General features: G+C 42.4%; 1 protein-coding gene across 2 annotated transcripts in view; it reads right to left on the bottom strand.

The window, feature by feature from the left end:
• Positions 1-21,029, bottom strand: part of PRR14 (proline rich 14) — a 189,815-nt gene that overhangs the window by 90,396 nt on the left and 78,390 nt on the right. For both annotated transcript variants that reach the window (XM_053694991.1, XM_053694992.1), the window contains exons 7-8: positions 11,547-11,662; positions 11,206-11,277 (exon numbers count right to left, since the gene is read on the bottom strand). In XM_053694991.1, the coding sequence (XP_053550966.1) occupies positions 11,206-11,277; positions 11,547-11,662 (188 nt within the window). The remainder of the gene's footprint in view (positions 1-11,205; positions 11,278-11,546; positions 11,663-21,029) is intronic.

Genomic DNA, 21,029 nt, shown 5'->3' with positions numbered 1-21,029 from the left:
TAGAAGGGACCCTAGTACCTTTGTGAAAATCCTTGGAGCAGTGGCTAATCCGAAAGGAAGCGCCACGAACTGGTAATGTTTGTCCAGGAATGCGAACCTTAGGAACCGATGATGTTCCTTGTGGATAGGAATATGTAGATACGCATCCTTTAAATCCACCGTGGTCATGAATTGACCCTCCTGGATGGAAGGAAGAATAGTTCGAATGGTTTCCATCTTGAAAGATGGAACCTTGAGAAACTTGTTTAAGATCTTGAGATCTAAGATTGGTCTGAACGTTCCCTCTTTTTTGGGAACTATGAACAGATTGGAGTAGAACCCCATCCCTTGTTCTCTTAGTGGAACAGGGTGAATCACTCCCATTTTTAACAGGTCTTCTACACAATGTAAGAACGCCTGTCTTTTTATGTGGTCTGAAGACAACTGAGACCTGTGGAACCTCCCCCTTGGGGGAAGTCCCTTGAATTCCAGAAGATAACCCTGGGAGACTATTTCTAGCGCCCAAGGATCCAGAACATCTCTTGCCCAAGCCTGAGCGAAGAGAGAGAGTCTGCCCCCCACCAGATCCGGTCCCGGATCGGGGGCCAATATTTCATGCTGTCTTGGTAGCAGTGGCAGGCTTCTTGGCCTGCTTTCCCTTGTTCCAGCCTTGCATTGGTCTCCAAGCTGGCTTGGCTTGAGAAGTATTACCCTCTTGCTTAGAGGACGTAGCACTTTGGGCTGGTCCGTTTTTACGAAAGGGACGAAAATTAGGTCTATTTTTCGCCTTGAAAGGCCGATCCTGAGGAAGGGCGTGGCCCTTACCCCCAGTGATATCCGAGATAATCTCTTTCAAGTCAGGGCCAAACAGCGTTTTCCCCTTGAAAGGAATGTTTAGTAGCTTGTTCTTGGAAGACGCATCAGCCGACCAAGATTTCAACCAAAGCGCTCTGCGCGCCACAATAGCAAACCCGGAATTCTTAGCCGCTAACCTAGCCAATTGCAAAGTGGCGTCTAGGGTGAAAGAATTAGCCAATTTGAGAGCATTGATTCTGTCCATAATCTCCTCATAAGGAGGAGAATCACTATCGAGCGCCTTTATCAGCTCATCAAACCAGAAACATGCGGCTGTAGTGACAGGGACAATGCATGAAATTGGTTGTAGAAGGTAACCCTGCTGAACAAACATCTTTTTAAGCAAACCTTCTAATTTTTTATCCATAGGATCTTTGAAAGCACAACTATCCTCTATGGGTATAGTGGTGCGTTTGTTTAAAGTAGAGACCGCTCCCTCGACCTTGGGGACTGTCTGCCATAAGTCCTTTCTGGGGTCGACCATAGGAAACAATTTTTTAAATATGGGGGGAGGGACGAAAGGAATACCGGGCCTTTCCCATTCTTTATTAACAATGTCCGCCACCCGCTTGGGTATAGGAAAAGCTTCTGGGAGCTCCGGCACCTCTAGGAACTTGTCCATTTTACATAGTTTCTCTGGGATGACCAACTTTTCACAATCATCCAGAGTGGATAATACCTCCTTAAGCAGAATGCGGAGATGTTCCAACTTAAATTTAAATGCAATTACATCAGGTTCAGCCTGTTGAGAAATGTTCCCTGAATCAGTAATTTCTCCCTCAGACAAAACCTCCCTGGCCCCCTCAGATAGGGTTAGGGGCCCTTCAGAGATATTAATATCAGCGTCGTCATGCTCTTCAGTAACTAAAACAGAGCAGCCACGCTTACGCTGACAAGGGTTCATTTTGGCTAAAATGTTTTTGACAGAATTATCCATTACAGCCGTTAATTGTTGCATAGTAAGGAGTATTGGCGCGCTAGATGTACTAGGGGCCTCCTGAGTGGGCAAGACTCGTGTAGACGAAGGAGGGAATGATGCAGTACCATGCTTACTCCCCTCACTTGAGGAATCATCTTGGGCATCATTGTCATTATCACATAAATCACATTTATTTAAATGAACAGGAATTCTGGCTTCCCCACATTCAGAACACAGTCTATCTGGTAGTTCAGACATGTTAAACAGGCATAAACTTGATAATAAAGTACAAAAAACGTTTTAAAATAAAACCGTTACTGTCACTTTAAATTTTAAACTGAACACACTTTATTACTGCAATTGCGAAAAAACATGAAGGAATTGTACAAAATTCACCAAATTTTCACCACAGTATCTTAAAGCCTTAAAAGTATTGCACACCAAATTTGGAAGCTTTAACCCTTAAAATAACGGAACCGGAGCCGTTTTAACACTTTAACCCCTTTACAGTCCCTGGTATCTGCTTTGCTGAGACCCAACCAAACCCAAAGGGGAATACGATACCAAATGACGCCTTCAGAAAGTCTTTTCTAAGTATCAGAGCTCCTCTCACATGCGACTGCATGCCATGCCTCTCAAAAACAAGTGCGCCACACCGGCGCGAAAATGAGGCTCTGCTTATGCTTTGGGAAAGCCCCAGAGAAATAAGGTGTCTAATACAGTGCCTGCCGATATTATAATATCAATATACCCAGATAAAATGATTCCTCAAGGCTAAATATGTTTTAAAACTGAATCGATTTAGCCCAGAAAAGTCTACAATCTTAATAAGCCCTTGTGAAGCCCTTATTTACCATCGTAATAAACATGGCTTACCGGATCCCATAGGGAAAAATGACAGCTTCCAGCATTACATCGTCTTGTTAGAATGTGTCATACCTCAAGCAGCAAGAGACTGCACACTGTTCCCCCAACTGAAGTTAATTGCTCTCAACAGTCCTGTGTGGAACAGCCATGGATTTTAGTTACGGTGCTAAAATCATTTTCCTCATACAAACAGAAATCTTCATCTCTTTTCTGTTTCTGAGTAAATAGTACATACCAGCACTATTTTAAAATAACAAACTCTTGATTGAATAATAAAAACTACAGTTAAACACAAAAAACTCTAAGCCATCTCCGTGGAGATGTTGCCTGTACAACGGCAAAGAGAATGACTGGGGTAGGCGGAGCCTAGGAGGGATCATGTGACCAGCTTTGCTGGGCTCTTTGCCATTTCCTGTTGGGGAAGAGAATATCCCACAAGTAAGGATGACGCCGTGGACCGGACACACCTATGTTGGAGAAACTAAGTTTAACAACCACAGTCCTCTCACACGTCCTATCTATTAGGTGCAAGAGAATGACTGGGTATGACGTAGAGGGGAGGAGCTATATAGCAGCTCTGCTTGGGTGATCCTCTTGCACTTCCTGTTAGGGAGGAGATATAATCCCATAAGTAATGGATGACCCGTGGACTGACTACACTTAACAGGAGAAATTATGTTTTCTTTCATGTAATTAGCAAGAGTCCATGAGCTAGTGACGTATGGGATAATGACTACCCAAGATGTGGATCTTTCCACGCAAGAGTCACTAGAGAGGGAGGGATAAAATAAAGACAGCCAATTCCTGCTGAAAATAATCCACACCCAAAATAAAGTTTAATGAAAACATAAGCAGAAGATTCAAACTGAAACCGCTGCCTGAAGTACTTTTCTACCAAAAACTGCTTCAGAAGAAGAAAACACATCAAAATGGTAGAATTTAGTAAAAGTATGCAAAGAGGACCAAGTTGCTGCTTTGCAAATCTGATCAACCGAAGCTTCATTCCTAAACGCCCAGGAAGTAGAAACTGACCTAGTAGAATGAGCTGAAATCCCTCGAGGCGGAGTTTTACCCGACTCGACATAGGCATGATGAAATAAAGATTTCAACCAAGATGCCAAAGAAATGGCAGAAGCTTTCTGGCCTTTTCTAGAACCGGAAAAGATGACAAATAGACTAGAAGTCTTTCGGAAAGACTTAGAAGCTTCAACATAATATTACAAAGCTCTAACAGCATCCAAAGAATGCAATGATTTCTCCTTAGAATTCATAGGATTAGGACATAATGAAGGAACCACAATTCTCTACTAATGTTGTTAGAATTCACAACCTTAGGTAAAAAATTCAAAAGAAGTTCGCAACACCGCCTTATCCTGATGAAAAATATGAAAAGGAGACTCACAAGAAAGAGCAGATAATTCAGAGACTCTTCTGGCAGAAGAGATGGCCAAAAGAAACAAAACTTTCCAAGAAAGTAATTTAATGACCAAAGAATGCATGGGTTCAAAAGGAGGAGCTTGAAGAGCCCTCAGAACCAAATTCAAACTCCAAGGAGGAGAAATTGACTAAATGACAGGTTTAATACGAACCAAAGTTTGTACAAAACAATGAACATCAGGAAGATTAGCAATCTTACTGTGAAAAAGAACAGAAAGAGCAGAGATTTGTCCTTTCAAGGAACTGATGAACAAACCTTTATCTAAACCATCCTGAAGAAACTGTAAAATTCTTGGAATTCTAAAAGAATGCCAGGAAAAAATGATGAGAAAGACACCAAGAAATATAAGTCTTCCAGACTCTATAATATATCTCTCTAGATACAGATTTACGAGCCTGTAACATAGTATTAATCACAGAGTCAGAGAAACCTCTTTGACCAAGAATCAAGCGTTCAATCTCCATACCTTTAAATTTAAGGATTTGAGATCCTGATGGAAAAAAGGACCTTGCGACAGAAGGTCTGGTCTTAACGGAAGAGTCCACAGCTGGCAAGAGGCCATCCGGACAAGTTCCGCATACCAAAACCTGTGAGGCCATGCTGGAGCTACCAGCAGAACAAACGAGCATTCCTTCAGAATCTTGGAGAATACTTCTTGGAAGAAGAACTAGAGGCGGAAAGATATAGGCAGGATGATACTTCCAAGGAAGTGATAATGCATCCACTGCCTCCGCCTGAGGATCCCGGGATCTGGACAGATACCTGGGAAGTTTCTTGTTTAGATGAGAAGCCATCAGATCTATTTCTGGGAGTTCCCACATTTGAACAATCTGAAGAAATACCTCTGGGTGAAGAGACCATTCGCCCGGATGCAACGTTTGGCGACTGAGATAATCCGCTTCCCAATTGTCTATACCTGGGATATGAATCGCAGAGATTAGACAGGAGCTGGATTCCGCCCAAACCAAAATTCGAGATACTTCTTTCATAGCCAGAGGACTGTGAGTCCCTCCTTGATGATTGATGTATGCCACAGTTGTGACATTGTCTATCTGAAAACAAATGAACAACTCTCTCTTCAGAAGAGGCCAAGACTGAAGAGCTCTGAAAATTGCACAGAGTTCCAAAATATTGATCGGTAATCTCACCTCCTGAGATTCCCAAACCCCTTGTGCCGTCAGAGACCCCCACACAGCTCCCCAACCTGTAAGACTTGCATCTGTTGAGATTATAGTCCAGGTCGGAGAACAAAGAAGCCCCCTGAACTAAACGATGGTGATCTGTCCACCACGTCAGAGAGTGTCGTACAATCGGTTTAAAGATATTAATTGAGATATCTTTGTGTAATCCCTGCACCATTGGTTCAGCATACAGAGCTGAAGAGGTCGCATGTGAAAACGAGCAAAGGAGATCGCGTCCGATGCAGCAGTCATAAGACCTAAAATTTCCATGCATAAGGCTACCAAAGGGAATGATTGTGACTGAAGGTTTTGACAAGCTGATATCAATGTTAGACTTCTCTTGTCTGACAAAGACAGAGTCATGGACACTGAATCTATCTGGAAACCCAAAAAGGTTACCCTTGTCTGAGGAATCAATGAACTGATTGGTAAATTGATCCTCCAACCATGATCTTGAAGAAACAACACAAGTCGATTCGTATGAGATTCTGCGAAATGTGAAGACTGAGCAAGTACCAAGATATCGTCCAAAATAAGGAAATACCAAAACCCTGTTCTCTGATTACAGACAGAAGGGTACCGAGAACCTTTGAAAAAATTCTTGGAACTGATGCTAGGCCAAACGGTAGAGCCACAAAACTGGTAATGCTTGTCTAGAAAAGAGAATCTCAGAAACTAAAAGTGATCTGGATGAATCGGAATATGCAGATATGCATTATGTAAATCTATTGTAGACATATAATGCCCTTGCTAAACAAAAGGCAGGATAGACCTTACAGTTACCATCTTGAATGTTGGTATCCTTGCATAACGATTCAATATTGATAGATCCGGAACTGGTCTGAAGGAATTGACCTTCTTTGGTACAATGAAGAGATAGAATAAAACCCCAGCCCCTGTTCCAGAACTGGAACTGGCATAATTACTCCAGCCAACTCTAGATGTGAAACACATTTCAGAAATGCTTGAGCCTTTGCTGAGTTTACTGGGACACGGGAAAGAAAAAAATCTCTTTGCAGGAGGCCTTAACTTGAAGCCAATTCTGTACCTTTCTGAAACAATATTCTGAAACCAGAGATTGTGAACGGAATTGATCCAAATTCCTTTGAAAAGAACGTAATCTGCCCCATACCAGCTGAGCTGGAATGAGGGCCGCACCTTCATGGGTACTTAGGAGCTGGCTCTGGGTTTCTATAAGGCTTGGATATATTCCAAACTGGAAATGGTTTCCAAACTGATACCGCTCCTGAGGATGAAGGATCAGGCTTTTGTTCCTTGTTGTGAGGAAAGGAACGAAAACGATTATTAGACCTAAATTTACCTTTAGATTTTTTATCCTTTGGTAAAAAAGTTCCCTTCCCTCCAGAAACAGTTGAGATAATAGAATCCAACTGAGAACCGAATAATTGATTACCCTGGAAAGAAAGGGATAGCAAAGTTGACTTAGAAGACATATCAGCATTCCAAGTTTTAAGCCATAAAGCTCTTCTAGCTAGAATAGCTAGAGACATATACCTGACATCAACTCTAATGATATCAAAGATGGTATCACAAATAAAATTATTAGCATGTTATAGAATAATAATAATGCTATAAGAATTATGATCTGTTACTTGTTGCGCTAAAGCTTCTAACCGAAAAGTTGAAGCTGCAGCAACATCCGCTAAAAATATAGCAGGAGTAGAGACAGCCCCATTAACCTTAGGGATTTTGTCCCAAAACTCTAATCTGTCAGATGGCACAGGATATAATTGCTTAAAACGTTTTAGAAGGAGTAAATGAATTACCCAAATTATTCCATTCCCTGGAAATTACTTCAGAAATAGCATCAGGGAGAGAAAACACTTCTGGAATAACTACAGGAGATTTAAAAACCTTATTTAAACGTTTAGATTTAGTATCAAGAGGACCAGAATCCTCTATTTCTAATGCAATTAATACTTCTTTAAGTAAAGAACGAATAAATTCCATCTTGAACAAATACGAAGATTTATCAGCATCAACCTCTGAGACAGAAACCTCTGAACCAGAAGAACCATTATCAGTATCAGAATGATGATGTTCATTTAAAAATTCATCTGAAAAAAGAGAAGTTTTAAAAGATTTTTATGTATACTAGAAGGAGAAATAACAGACATAGCCTTCTTAATGGATTTAAAAACAAAATCTCTTATGTTATCAGGAACACTCTGAGAATTAGATGTTGACGGAACAGCAACAGGTAATGTAACAGTACTAAAGGAAATCTTTATCTGCATTAACAAGTTTGTCATGACAATCAGTACAAACAACAGCTGGAGAAACAGATACCAAAAGTTTATAGCAGATACACTTAGCTTTGGTAGCTCCAGCACCGGGCAGCGATTTTCCTGAAGTATCTTCTGACTCAGTTGCAACGTGGAACATCTTGCAATATGTAATAGAAAAAACAACATATAAAGCAAAATTGATCAAATTCCTTAAATGACAGTTTCAGGAATGGGAAAAAAATGCCAGTGAACAAGCTTCTAGCAACCAGAAGCAATAAATAATGAGACTTAAATAATGTGGAGACAAAAGTGACGCCCATATTTTTTAGCGCCAAATAAGACGCCCACATTATTTGGCGCCTAAATGCTTTTGGCGCCAAAAATGACGTCACATCCGTGCCCAACCATAGCTTAGAGTGTCACAGAAAATAAGCTTACTTACTTACCCCAGGACACTCATCTACATGTTGTAGAAAGCAAAACCAGTACTGAAACGAAAATCAGCAGAGGTAATGGTATATATATGAGTATATCGTCGATCTGAAAAGGGAGGTAAGAGATGAATCTCTACGACCGATGACAGAGAACCTATGAAATAGACCCCGTAGAAGGAGATCATTGCATTCGAATCAGCAATACTCTACTCACATCCCTCTGACATTCACTGCACGCTGAGAGGAAAACCGGGCTCCAACCTGCTGCGGAGCGCATATCAACGTAGAATCTAGCACAAACTTACTTCACCACCTCCATAGGAGGCAAAGTTTGTAAAACTGATTTGTGGGTGTGGTGAGGGGTGTATTTATAGGCATTTTAAGGTTTGGGAAACTTTGCCCCTCCTGGTAGGAATATATATCCCATACGTCACTAGCTCATGGACTCTTGCTAATTACATGAAAGAAATGTATATGTGAAAAATAACCAACATATTAATTAAAGATTAAATATCGAATAACTACGTTTTCAGAAGCAATATAAATAAAGATTACACAACAGAACTGATTTGCACTGCTTGTAAGAAACAGAAGCATCTTCAGACATCTTTCCTGAATGTGCAGGATATTCTCATATCACAGATTATAGGTATATGCATTTTGTGATTGGGCGATGGCTGTCACAAGATGCAGAAGAAAGGAAAATGGAAGTCACTTGGAAATTTGTCAGAAAACAAAATCTTCTACTCATTTGAGATTCAGACAAAGTGCTTTTGAATGGTCTTTTCATTATATATCTGTTGGTTGGGCAATTCTAGTCAACTAAGTTGTCCTTCGATAGTTATGCTCAGGCTCATGTTAAACAAAATGCTCTGAACAGCCTCATAATGTAAGTTCTTAACAGAACAGGGTGTATAGGATGTGACCCCAGCCTCTGTATCCAGGGCCGGACTGGGAAATTAGACCGGCCCTGGAAATTTGTATAGACCGTCCCAGCCACGCCCCCTCCAGCCCAGCCAACTATGCTCGACTGACCTACTGATTGTAGCGGTTTGTTTCTTTGGAGAGGGAAAAAGGCCCAAATAGGAATTGGAAAGCTTTATTTACCATATTCTGAAGGTGGTTTAGAGTTCCCTAATTTCAAGCTTTATGGGGGGGGGGGGGGCACTGCTTATATTGTTGAATGATTTGTAGCTGTGTACTTGGGATTTTTATGGATCCTTCTTGTTACCCTATTTGTTACATATAACAACTGGATATAAAAATCTCACCTTTAAGAGTTATTAAATAATAGTGTGGCAAAAGACTCAACAAGTCACAAACTTTAGGTAACACATGATGAGAGGGGGCTGCTGTGAAGATGTGGTGTGCTACAAGCTCTCATGTGGACGGTCACAGTCTAGGTCTTATAACTGAAGTTTTGTCACGGTCTTGCCTACTGAGCATGATTACTAAGTACAAACAGTGCTGGGTAACTGCATGATATAGACTCTGATGGGTAGCTGCGCCCCCGCCTCACCACACTGTCGCCAACACAAGCTATCCCGCCTGCTAGGGCTGCCGCCTCTGATATTAACTGCGCACAGTGCGCACTGCTCAATCAAAATTGTATATATTCTGTGCACGGCCTCGGCACCTGGGTGGGTGGAGCAGCCGCTGCTTTTGGGGAAGTAGTCACTGGGTGGGAGGGCTCAGGTGGCACACAGCGCTGCGGCTTCACTAATCCCGGACATGGCGCCTCAAGAGCCGCCCCATAGTCTGTGTGCAGTGTTGCTGGCGGCTCTGACTGCCGCTGCGCTCCCGTGACAACTGTGCTAAATTGTTTGCTTCAAATTGCTGCTCTCTACTGCAGGCTGCAGCTGAGCAGAGCAGCCTCTGCCTGCCGGTGGCCCACCGGTATTTTTTACGGTATCCCCCTGGCCCAATCCGGCCCTGTCTGTATCCAAAGCTGAAGGAACATAGTTATTGTAACTCCCCACATCATTATGAAATTATGTTAGGGATGTCTTTAAAGCAAATATACAGCAACAGAAGTCCTGAAAAGTATTTCCTGCAGAACAATAAATTAATGAATGACAGGAAAGAGCTACAATTGTTTAGGGATATAAAAAAGGTAGATTTCTATGGGGCCCCATACAAGGTGTTTGACCATGAGTTTACACAATGAAAGCCATGCTCTCAGCAGGCACACACAACAAGAAAATAAGAGAAGATGTAATCACTGCACTGAAGAAGCCTGATATGTTCAGGTGAGAGAGCTAGAGCCTGTGCCTATTTGAGCAGTTATGGTATGAAAGCTCCCAGTGCCACGTCAGGGTAGTCCTACAAGATGACATTTAGTATGTCTTGCAGTTTGTTTCTTTCTGGGAAGTCCAAGTGACACTAAAGGAAATAGCTCTCTGATGGTGAGTGGGCACTGCAGGGATCACAGCTCTCAGCACTCCCATACTACCCTGACTGTTGCTACATGTCACCTGTCAGTTACTATGTTTGACAATTTCACCATGTATTGATCCAATGATATTACTTACTTACCCACCCCCTCAGTACAAATTTCTCACCAAACCTACCTACCTCTCACTCGTTAATTCCCTCTAACAAACCTTCCAAGCCCCCAATACAACCCTCTCATCAAACCTACCTTCTTACTTAACGCACCCATCCCTCAGTTCTTAATAATTCGCTCTAGCAAACCCTTCAACCCCACTACAACACTCAATGACCCTACCTTGCTAAACCCACCTACCTCTCACTTGTTATTCCTTCTAGCAAACCCTTCAACCCTACTACAACTCTCTTACCAAACCTACCTACCTTCTTATTAAAACCACCTACCCCTCACTTGTTAATTTCCCTTAACAAACCCTCCAATGTTTCATTAAAGGGACACTGAACCCAATTTTTTTTCTTTTGTGATGCAGATAGAGCATGACATTTTAAGCAACTTTCTAATTTACTCCTATTATCAAATTTTCTTCATTCTTTTTGTATCTTTATTTGAAATGCAAGAACATAAGTTTAGATGCCGGCCCATTTTTGGTGAACAACCTCGGTTGTTCTTGCTGATTGGTGGATACATTCATCCACCAATAAAAAAGTGCTGTCCAGAGGTTTGAACCAGAAAAGAAAAGCTTAGATGTCTTCTTTTTCAAATAAAGATAGCAAGAGAACGAAGAAAAATTGATAATAGGAGTAAATTAGAAAGTTGCTTAAAATTGCTGCTCTATCGGAATCCCAAAATAAAAAAATTGGTTTCAGTGTCCCTTTAATGCTGAAATCTTACCTCTTCTCAGTAGGAGTTCGGTAATTCTTGTTGGTGTAGATCTCCTCCAAGCTAAATTCTTCCTTCTGTAACCTAAAGAAAAGGAAGAGAGAGTGATGCAGCGTCCAGTCTGTGCTGTCTACCCTACTTACCGCACACGCCTTGCTGTCTACCCTACTTACCGCACACGCCTTGCTGTCTACCCTACTTACCGCACACGCCTTGCTGTCTACCCTACTTACCGCACACGCCTTGCTGTCTACCCTACTTACCGCACACGCCTTGCTGTCTACCCTACTTACCGCACACGCCTTGCTGTCTACCCTACTTACCGCACACGCCTTGCTGTCTACCCTACTTACCGCACACGCTTTGGGAGGCCCAGTGGAGTCAGATTGCATTCAGGTCTTGAGGGTCTTTTTCGTATTTGGAAGTTGGAGACTTTCCCAGCCATGGGGCGTTTACAGTTACCAGACTCCTAAGAGGGAAAAGTAAACTTCTAACTATAACTGCCAACTCGGATCAAAACGAGCCCATCAAATTAAAGGGACGTTTAAGGTGTCTATGAACTAGCAGCATTGAAACACAAAGAAAAAGGGAAATTTATTCTTACCTGATAAATTAGTTTCTTTTACGATACGATGAGTCCACGGATTTCATCCTTACTTGTGGGATGTCGCCTCCTGGTCAGCAGGAGGAGGCAAAGAGCACCACAGCAGAGCTGTATATATAGCTCCTCCCTTCCCTCCCAACCCAGTCATTTGACCGAAGTTAGGAAGAGAATGGAAAAGCCAAAGGAGCAGATGTGACTGAAGTTTAACAAAAATAAAGACCTGTCTCATAAAAACAGGGGGGGCCGTGGACTCATCGTATCGTAAAAGAAACAAATTTATCAGGTAAGAATAAATTTCCCTTTTCTTTTACAAGATACGAGTCCACGGATTTCATCCTTACTTGTGGGATACAATACCAAAGCAATAAGACACGGATAAAACGGGAGGGACAAGACAGGGAACCTAAACGGAAAGCACCACTGCTCAAAGAACTTTCCTCCCAAAAACAGCCTCAGATGAGGCAAAAGTATCAAATTTGTAAAATTTAAAAAAAGTGTGAAGAGAAGACCAAGTCACAGCTTTGCAAATCTGTTCAACAGAAGCATCATTTTTAAATGCCCATGAGGAAGCCACAGCCCTAGTGGAATGAGCCGTAATACGTTCAGGAGGCTGCTGTCCAGCAGTCTCATATGCAAAACGAATGATACTCTTCAGCCAAAAAGAAATAAGGTAGCCATAGCTTTCTGGCCCCTACGCTTCCCAGAGAAACAAACGAACAGGGAAGAAGATTGACGAAACTCCTTAGTCACCTGTAAGTAAAACTTCAAGGCACGGACCACGTCCAAATTATGTAACAGTCGCTCCTTCTTTGAAGAAGGGTTAGGACACAAGGAAGGAACAACAATTTCCTGATTAATGTTTTTATTTTAAACAACCTTAGGAAGAAAACCAGGTTTGGTACGCAAAACTACCTTATCTGCATGGAAAATAAGATAAGGAGAATCACATTGTAATGCCGACAGCTCAGAAACTCTGCAAACAGAAGAAATGGCAACCAAAAATAAAAGTTTCCAAGATAACAACTTAATATCTATGGAATGCATAGGTTCAAACGGAACCCCTTGAAGAACATTAAGAACTAAATTCAAACTCCCAGGAGGAGCAATTGGTCTAAATACAGGTCTGATTCTAGTCAGAGCCTGAAAAAAAGATCGAACATCTGGAACATCTGCCAGACGCTTGTGAAGCAAAATAGACAGAGCAGAAATCTGTCCCTTTAAGGAACTTGCTGACAAACCTTTCTCCAATCCTTCTTGGAGAAAAGACAAAATCCTAGGAATCCTAACCACACTCCATGAGTAGCGCTTGGATTCTCACCCATAAAGATATTTACGCCATATCTTATGGTAAATATTTCTATTAACAGGCTTACAAGCCTGAATTAAGGTATCAATGACCGAATCAGAGAACCCTCGCTTAGATAAAATCAAGCATTCAATCTCCAAGCAGTCAGCTGCAGAGAAATTAGATTCGGATGATGGAAGGGTCCCTGAATAAGAAGGTCCTGCCTCAATGGAAGCTTCCACGGTGGCAGAGATGACATGTCCACCAGATCGGCATACCAAGTCCTGCGAGGCCATGCAGTAGCGATGAGAATCACCAAAGCCCTCTCCTGTTTGACTCGCGCAATCACCCGGGGAAGGAGAGCAAACGGAGGGAACACATAAGCTAGGTTGAACGACCAAGGCACTGCCAAGGCATCTATCAGTTCGGCCTGAGGATCCCTTGACCTGGATCTGTATCTCGGGAGCTTGGCATTCTGACGAGACACCATAAGATCCAGCTCCGGCCTGCCCCATCTGAGAATCAGGTTGGCAAATACTTCCGGATGAAGTTCCCATTCCCCCGGATGAAAAGTCTGTCTGCTCAAAAAATCCGCCTCCCAATTGTCCACTCCTGGGATGTGGATTGCTGACAGATAACAAGAGTGAGTCTTCGCCCACTGAATTATCCTGGTAACTTCTGTCATCGCCAAGGAACTCCTTGTTCCTCCCTGATGATTGATGTAAGCTACAGTCGTGATGTTGTCTGACTGGAATCTGATGAATTTGGTCAAAGCCAACTGAGGCCAAGCCTGAAGCACATTGAATATTGCTCTCAACTACAGAATGTTGATGGGAAGTAGAGGCTCCGATGGAGTCCACACACCTTGAGCTTTCAAGGAATTCCAGACTGCTCCCCATCCTATCAGACTGGCATCCGTTGTCACTATCTCCCATGAGGGTCTGCGGAAGCATGTCCCTTGGGACAGATGATCCAGCGACAACCACCACAGAAGAGAGTCCCTTGTCTCCTGATCTAGATCTATTTGAGGAGACAAATCTGCATAAACTCTATTCCACTGTCTGAGCATATTCAGTTGTAGGGGTCGGAGATGAAAACGTGCAAAAGGAATGATGTCCATTGCTGCCACCATTAATCCAATTACCTCCATGCACTGAGCCACTGACGGCCGAGGATTGGACTGAAGGGATCGGCATGAGTTTAGAATCTTTAACTTTCTGACATCCATCAAAAATATCTTCATGGATAGAGTCGATTAGAGTTCCCAGGAAGGGAACCCTTGTCTGTGGAATTCGTGAACTTTCCTCGAGGTTCACCTTCCACCCATGAGTCTTTAGAAAAGACAAAACCATGTTGGTATGGGACTTTGCTAGTTGATGCTACGACGCCTGGATCAGAATATCGTCCAGATAAGGCGCCACCGCAATGCCCCGCGGTCTTAGAACCGCCAGCAGAGACCCCAGAACCTTTGTGGCCAGACCAAAAGGAAGGGCCACAATCTGAAAATGTTTGTCCAGGAAGTCAAACCTTAGGAACTTGTGATGATCCCTGTGGATAGGAATATGAAGATATGCATCCTTTAGATCCACGGAAGTCATATATTGACCCTCCTAGATCAATGGAAGAATGGTCCGAATAGTTTCCATCTTGAAGGATGGAACTCTGAGAAACTTGTTTAGACTTTTGAGATCTAAAATGGGTCCAAAACGTTCCCTCTTTTTTGGGAACTACAAAGAGATTTGAGTAAAACCCCTGCCCCTGAATTGGAACGGGGTGTATTACTCCCATGAAGGAGAGATCTCTTACACAGCATAAGAACGCCTCTCTTTTTATCTGGAATTTTTTAACTCCAACTGATACCCTTGAGACACGATTTCTAGTGTCCAGGGATCCTGAACGTCTTGGACAAAGAGAGAAAGTCTGCCCCCTACTAGATCCGGTCTCGGATCGGGGGCAGCCCCTTCATGCTGTGTTGCTAGCAGCAGCAGGCTTCTTGTGTTGTTTACCCTTGTTCCAACCCTGGTTGGGTCTCCAGGTGGATTAGGCTTGAGAAAAATTCCCTTCCTGTTTAGCGGAAGAGGAAGAGGGGATTCCCTTGAAATTTCAGAAGGAACGAAAGTTACTTTGTTGTCCCCTTTGCTTAGATGTTTTATCTTGAGGGAGGAGATGACCCTTACCTCCCGTAATGTCAGAAATGATCTCCTTCAAGTCAGGCCCGAACAGGGTCTTTCCATTGAAAGGAATAGCCAAGAGCTTGGATTTAGAGGACACGTCCGCAGACCAAGATTTTGACCATAAGGCTCTTCGTGCTAAGATGGAGAATCCTGAATTCTTAGCCGCCAATTTGGTGATCTGAAAGGCTTCATCCGTAATAAAAGAATTAGCCAGTTTAAGGGCCTTAATTCTATCCTGTATTTCTTCTAAAGAAGTCTCAGTCTTAAGATACTCTTCTAGAGCATCAAACCAAAAGGCAGCCGCAGTTGTGACTGTTACAATGCAGGCCGTTGGTTGCAATAGAAACCCTTAATGAACATACAGCTTTTTGAGAAGACCCTCCAACTTTTTATCCATGGGGTCTTTGAAAGCACAACTGTCCTCAATAGGGATAGTCGTACGCTTAGCCAGGGTAGAGATAGCTCCCTCCACTTTAGGCATCGTCTGCCAAGAATCCCGAACGGTGTCAGCTATAGGGTACATAGGGAAGGGGAGAACGGGATACCCGGTCTTTCCCATTCCCTAGCAATAATTTCCGAAATTCTCTTAGGAACCGGAAAAACGTCAGAATAAGAAAGAACCTCCAAGTATCTGTCCATCTTACACAATTTCTCTGGAGGGACCACAATAGAGTCACAGTCGTCCAAAACCTCCCGTAGTAACAGGCGGAGGTGTTCAAGCTTAAACCTGAAGGACATTACGTCTGAATCTGTCTGGGGCAATGTACTTCCTGAGTCAGACAGTTCCCCCTCAGACAGAGCCTCCCTACCCCCCACTTCAGAGCCCTGGGAGGGTACATCGGAGATCGCCATCAAAGCATCAGAAGTCGCAGGGACCACCTGGGCCTCTTTCCTACTGCGTTTGCCTTGCAACACTGGCAGCTTAGATAAAACTTCTGAAAGAGTGGATGACATAACTGCAGCCATATCCTGCAGAGTGAATGAAGCAGACACAGTTGAAGAACATGGCGTCGCCTGAGCGGGCGTTAAAGGCTGTGACGCTTGGGGAGAAAGTTGCGGCATACCCTGAATCTCATCAGTCTGAGAACATTCATTAGATATATATTTATTAAAAAAAAATTGTTCTTTACAGTGTAAAGCCCTCTCAATACATGAGGGACAAAGCGTAACAGGGGGTTCCACAATGGCATCTAAACACATAGGACATGTACTTTGTTCATCCATGATAACATAAGCAAAGGCAAGCTTGGTCAAGGACACTGATAATATATTGATAAAAATCAGTCCAAAGAACTTATAATAAAAAATTGTGGTGTACTGTGTCTTTAAGGAAAAACAAACGTCTGCATTAAAGCCCGATATATAAATAGGCAGAGAGCAAGCTGTATAATTTATATCACATTCCCTGCACGTGAGCCTTAGAAAAATAACACACTGGTATCCCAGAAAAATTACGCAGTCACCTCGCCGCAGCTCCTACCTGCCTCCACGTGACCAATTTTATCTCCTCAAGAACGGCGCACCTAAGGTCGCTTGTAAAATATTGCAACAAGCGGACTTAGTAGCCGTGAGGAGACGCTGCCAACCGGAACTCAGTCGAGTAGTAACTGTGCGGCTAAGTGTGCGAACACTAAGCCCCGCCCTTCGTGGGCGGAAACATACCAAACAACCCGGCAAAAACAAGTAAATTACCACCATGTACCGGAGTCCAGTAAAACACTTCCCCAACTCCGGCACTACCCCCAGCGTCAGCCATCTCTATAAACAAACTTAAATAGAGCAATGCCCGTTACAATGCATACTAACACAAATATCCCAGCGCTTCTAGGCTAAGTTCTAAAATGCCAGAATGGATAAATAAGCAGTATGTCTTTCTACATACTGTCAAAGGGAAGCCCTTTTTTTTAGGCCCATAGCCCCTAATATAACAGGCAAAGTACAGTCTGTTCTGAGATATGCTGCAGAGCCCCAGAAATAAAAGACTGCACTTACCTCCATGCTGAGGAACAGCATGATAATCTCACAGTGTCAAGAGGTCCACTCTTCCTCCTGAGGTCCTGTGAAGGTAGAAGGATCTTAGTTAATCTCTAAGACCATACACAGAAAGGCAGCACAATTATGGGAGGCGCAGTGAAGCCAAAACTCCACCAGTTCCCATAGCCTGAAAAGGCTATAACTCCAGAGGCTGCCCTATAGTAAAATAGTACACTTTGGCACCATTTAAAAATAAACTCTTGATTGAAGAATCTAAACTAACACCTCACTTTACCTCTTCCTATCACTAACACAGGCAAAGAGAATGACTGGAGTGGGAGGGAAGGGAGGAGCTATTTATGCAGCTCTGCTGTGGAGCTCTTTGCCTCCTCCTGCTGACCAGGAGGCGATATCCCACAAGTAAGGATGAAATCCGTGGACTCATCGTATCTTGTAAAAGAAATATGTAAAGTAAAAGCTATTAAACGTTAAACCATTTGTTTATTAAGGACAAGAATATAAACAGACAAGTAGGACATTTTTTTTAATACCCTCATACCTCTAAAGCAAAATTTACATAAAAACATTTCTATTATGCACATGAAAGACAAGTTATGCTTGTTGTCATGTTTATTAAAGGGGTAGGAAAGTCACAATTACACTTGCATGACTCAGAGCAGGTCATTTTAAGACTTCTAAATTCACTTCTATTTTAAAATGTACTTCGTTCTCTTGGTATCCATAGTTGAAAAAGAATACGCACATAACCTACACTAGTGGGAACTAGCTGCTGATTGGTGCCTGCACACATTTGTATCTTGTGATTGGCTAACTGTTCCTTCAGCAAAGGATAACAAGAGAATGAAGCAAATTTGATAATAGAAGTAAATTGGAAAGTTGTTTGAAATTGTATGTTCTATCCAAATCATTAAAGAACATTTGGGATTTCCAGTCCCTTTAATATGTAGCTCTTATCCTATTGGCTCTTTTGAACAGTCAATAGGATTTCAGAAGTTCTCATCCTATTGGTTGATTTGAATTTGAAGAATCAAATCAGCCAATAGGAATGCAAGGTACGCCATTTTTAAACGGCTACCTTGCATTGAAGCTACAGGGTACGGCGGTGACCGCAATGAAGAGGACTCTCCGCACAGGATGGCATTGGCTTCCAGGAAAGCGCCGCCGGGATGAAGATAGAAGACGCCCCTGAGACGGATGAAGATGTCGTTGCATGGATGAAGAATTCTTGGCGCCTGGATGAAGAAGGATGTCGGGACTTCAGGAACCGTAAGTAGATTTTATGGGGTTAGTGTTAAGTTTTTTTTTTTTTTCATTTTTTTGGGTGTTTTTTTTTTTTTTTAGATTAGGGCTTTGGGCAATTGTAAAAGAGCTGAATGCCCATACAAAGCCGCTTTAGGGGCAATGGGTAGCTTAGGTTTTTTTAGAGTAAGTTTTTTTATTTTGGGGGCTTGGTTGGGTGGTGGGTTTTACTGTTAGGGGGTCTTTGTATATTTTTTTACAGGTAAAAGAGCTGTTTAGCTTAGGGCAATGCCCTACAAAAGGCCTTTTTAACGGCTATTGTAGGCTAGGGGGCGTTTTTATTTAGGGGGGGATTTTTTTAAGGGCTATTAGATTAGGTGTCATTCTCTTTATTTTTGATCCTATCGTTTATTTTTTTTTGTAATGTTAGATGTTTTACATTTTTTCATAGGATTAGTTTTTTTTTATATTTGTAATACAGTATTTTTAATTGGTATTTTTTAATTTAATTTAAATAGTAAGGTTAGGCTAATTTATAGTTTAATGTTAGGTTTATTTTTATTTCACAGGTAAGTTTTTATTTAAATTCACAAGCACGTCAAATCAGCCCTCTGCTTTTGTGCGGTATGGAGGTTAACGCACAGCAGAAAGAGGCTTTTCAGTAACACGTAATGGCAATGCTATGGTGAGTGAAATAACGCACACCCTGTTTAGCGCAAAACTCGTAATCTAGGCGAGTGTGAATTACAAAATGAGGACATGTGGTGCCGGAGGTTATTAAGACTGAGCATATGTGGTGCAGGAGGTTATTAAGACCGAGCATATGTAGTGCAGGAGGTTATTAAGACCGAGCATATGTAGTGCAGGAGGTTATTAAGACCGAGCATATGTAGTGTAGAAGGTTATTAAGACTGAGCATATGTAGTGCAGGAGGTTATTAAGACTGAGCATATGTAGTCCAGGAGGTTATTAAGACTGAGCATATGTAGTCCAGGAGGTTATTAAGACTGAGCATATGTAGTCCAGGAGGTTATTAAGACTGAGCATATGTAGTGCAGGAGGTTATTAAGACTGAGCATATGTAGTGCAGGAGGTTATTAAGACTGAGCATATGTAGTGCAGGAGGTTATTAAGACTGAGCATATGTAGTGCAGGAGGTTATTAAGACTGAGCATATGTAGTGCAGGAGGTTATTAAGACTGAGCATATGTAGTGCAGGAGGTTATTAAGACTGAGCATATGTAGTGCAGGAGGTTATTAAGACTGAGCATATGTAGTCCAGGAGGTTATTAAGACTGAGCATATGTAGTCCAGGAGGTTATTAAGACTGAGCATATGTAGTCCAGGAGGTTATTAAGACTGAGCATATGTAGTGCAGGAGGTTATTAAGACTGAGCATATGTGGTGCAGGAGGATTAGGAAAAGTTCTTTTTATATCAGCATTGATGGCTGACAACGAGAAGATTCCTCCTGTGTTTGATGGAAAGGAGTCATACGAAAGCTGGAAAAATGAAATAAAAATACTTAACTGGAAAAGAAGAAACAGGCGCATGCTGTTACACTGTCATTAAAAGGTGTGAGCAAGAGACCGCAATAGAAATACCAGAGGATGATTTGGATAAAAATGAGGGTATGGATTGGGGGGGGGGAGAGCCGGCTGCTGATATGAGAGCAGCATAACACCGGAGCTCCGCCACTAAGGCACTATATCTAGTCGTTTATCCTTGCCATCCTGCCTTTTATATGCCACCAAACCACCCCAATCCAGCTCCCCTATCACCCAGCATCGTTATCTGTGAAAATCGAGGGGATATCGCCTGCTTTAAGAATCAGGCCTATTCGGGCCTACACGGACCTCCCAGCCAGTAACGGCGACCTCAACTACCACCACACTGAGTTAGGAACATCTCAGCCAACAGACCACACCTGCAAAAGCCCCAACTAATAATCCGGAGGCTCAGAGACTTTAATAAAGTGATCCGGTTGCGAACCGGAGGCCCCTCACTTCGATCCGGATACAAATTTAGCCCCCGACTTGGGCCTACAAGGGACTGGAAAGGGTAAGGAAACTACACAGACACCTCCACACAATGTAGACATAGTGCACCAGAGGTAATAGCTTGCCCTGCTCCATCCCTGACTTGGCTTAGTGGTGCCCACAACAAGGGGAAGGGATAAAAGACAAAAAAACAGCATAAAAAGTAAAGCAAAGAATATATAATACAGCCACAAATTCCATCAGCTCCTAGCTCTGAAGATATTTAAGGCCCATAAGGTAATACTACACAGAATCCAACTGTCTGACAAACACTTTTTACAAAGAAAAGAGGGACAAAACAATTTTTAATTCTTGAGATTTCTGCTTGCTACTGCAGAGTTGGCCAGTATATTGGGAATAACAAAAACAGCTTTTTTCACCTGTAACTGCCCTGCAGTTTTCTATCACTGCATTCCTAGGACTGGAATCCTGAATCATCAGTCACACCAGTTCAAGCACACACACGGTATTTAACATGTCAACTAGACGTGCCCTAAAACA

Source organism: Bombina bombina, chromosome 11, assembly GCF_027579735.1.
Source record: "Bombina bombina isolate aBomBom1 chromosome 11, aBomBom1.pri, whole genome shotgun sequence".
Classification (NCBI taxonomy): domain Eukaryota; kingdom Metazoa; phylum Chordata; class Amphibia; order Anura; family Bombinatoridae; genus Bombina; species Bombina bombina.
Note: the sequence above shows the minus strand (reverse complement) of the source record. Positions and strands in the feature narration are given on the sequence as shown.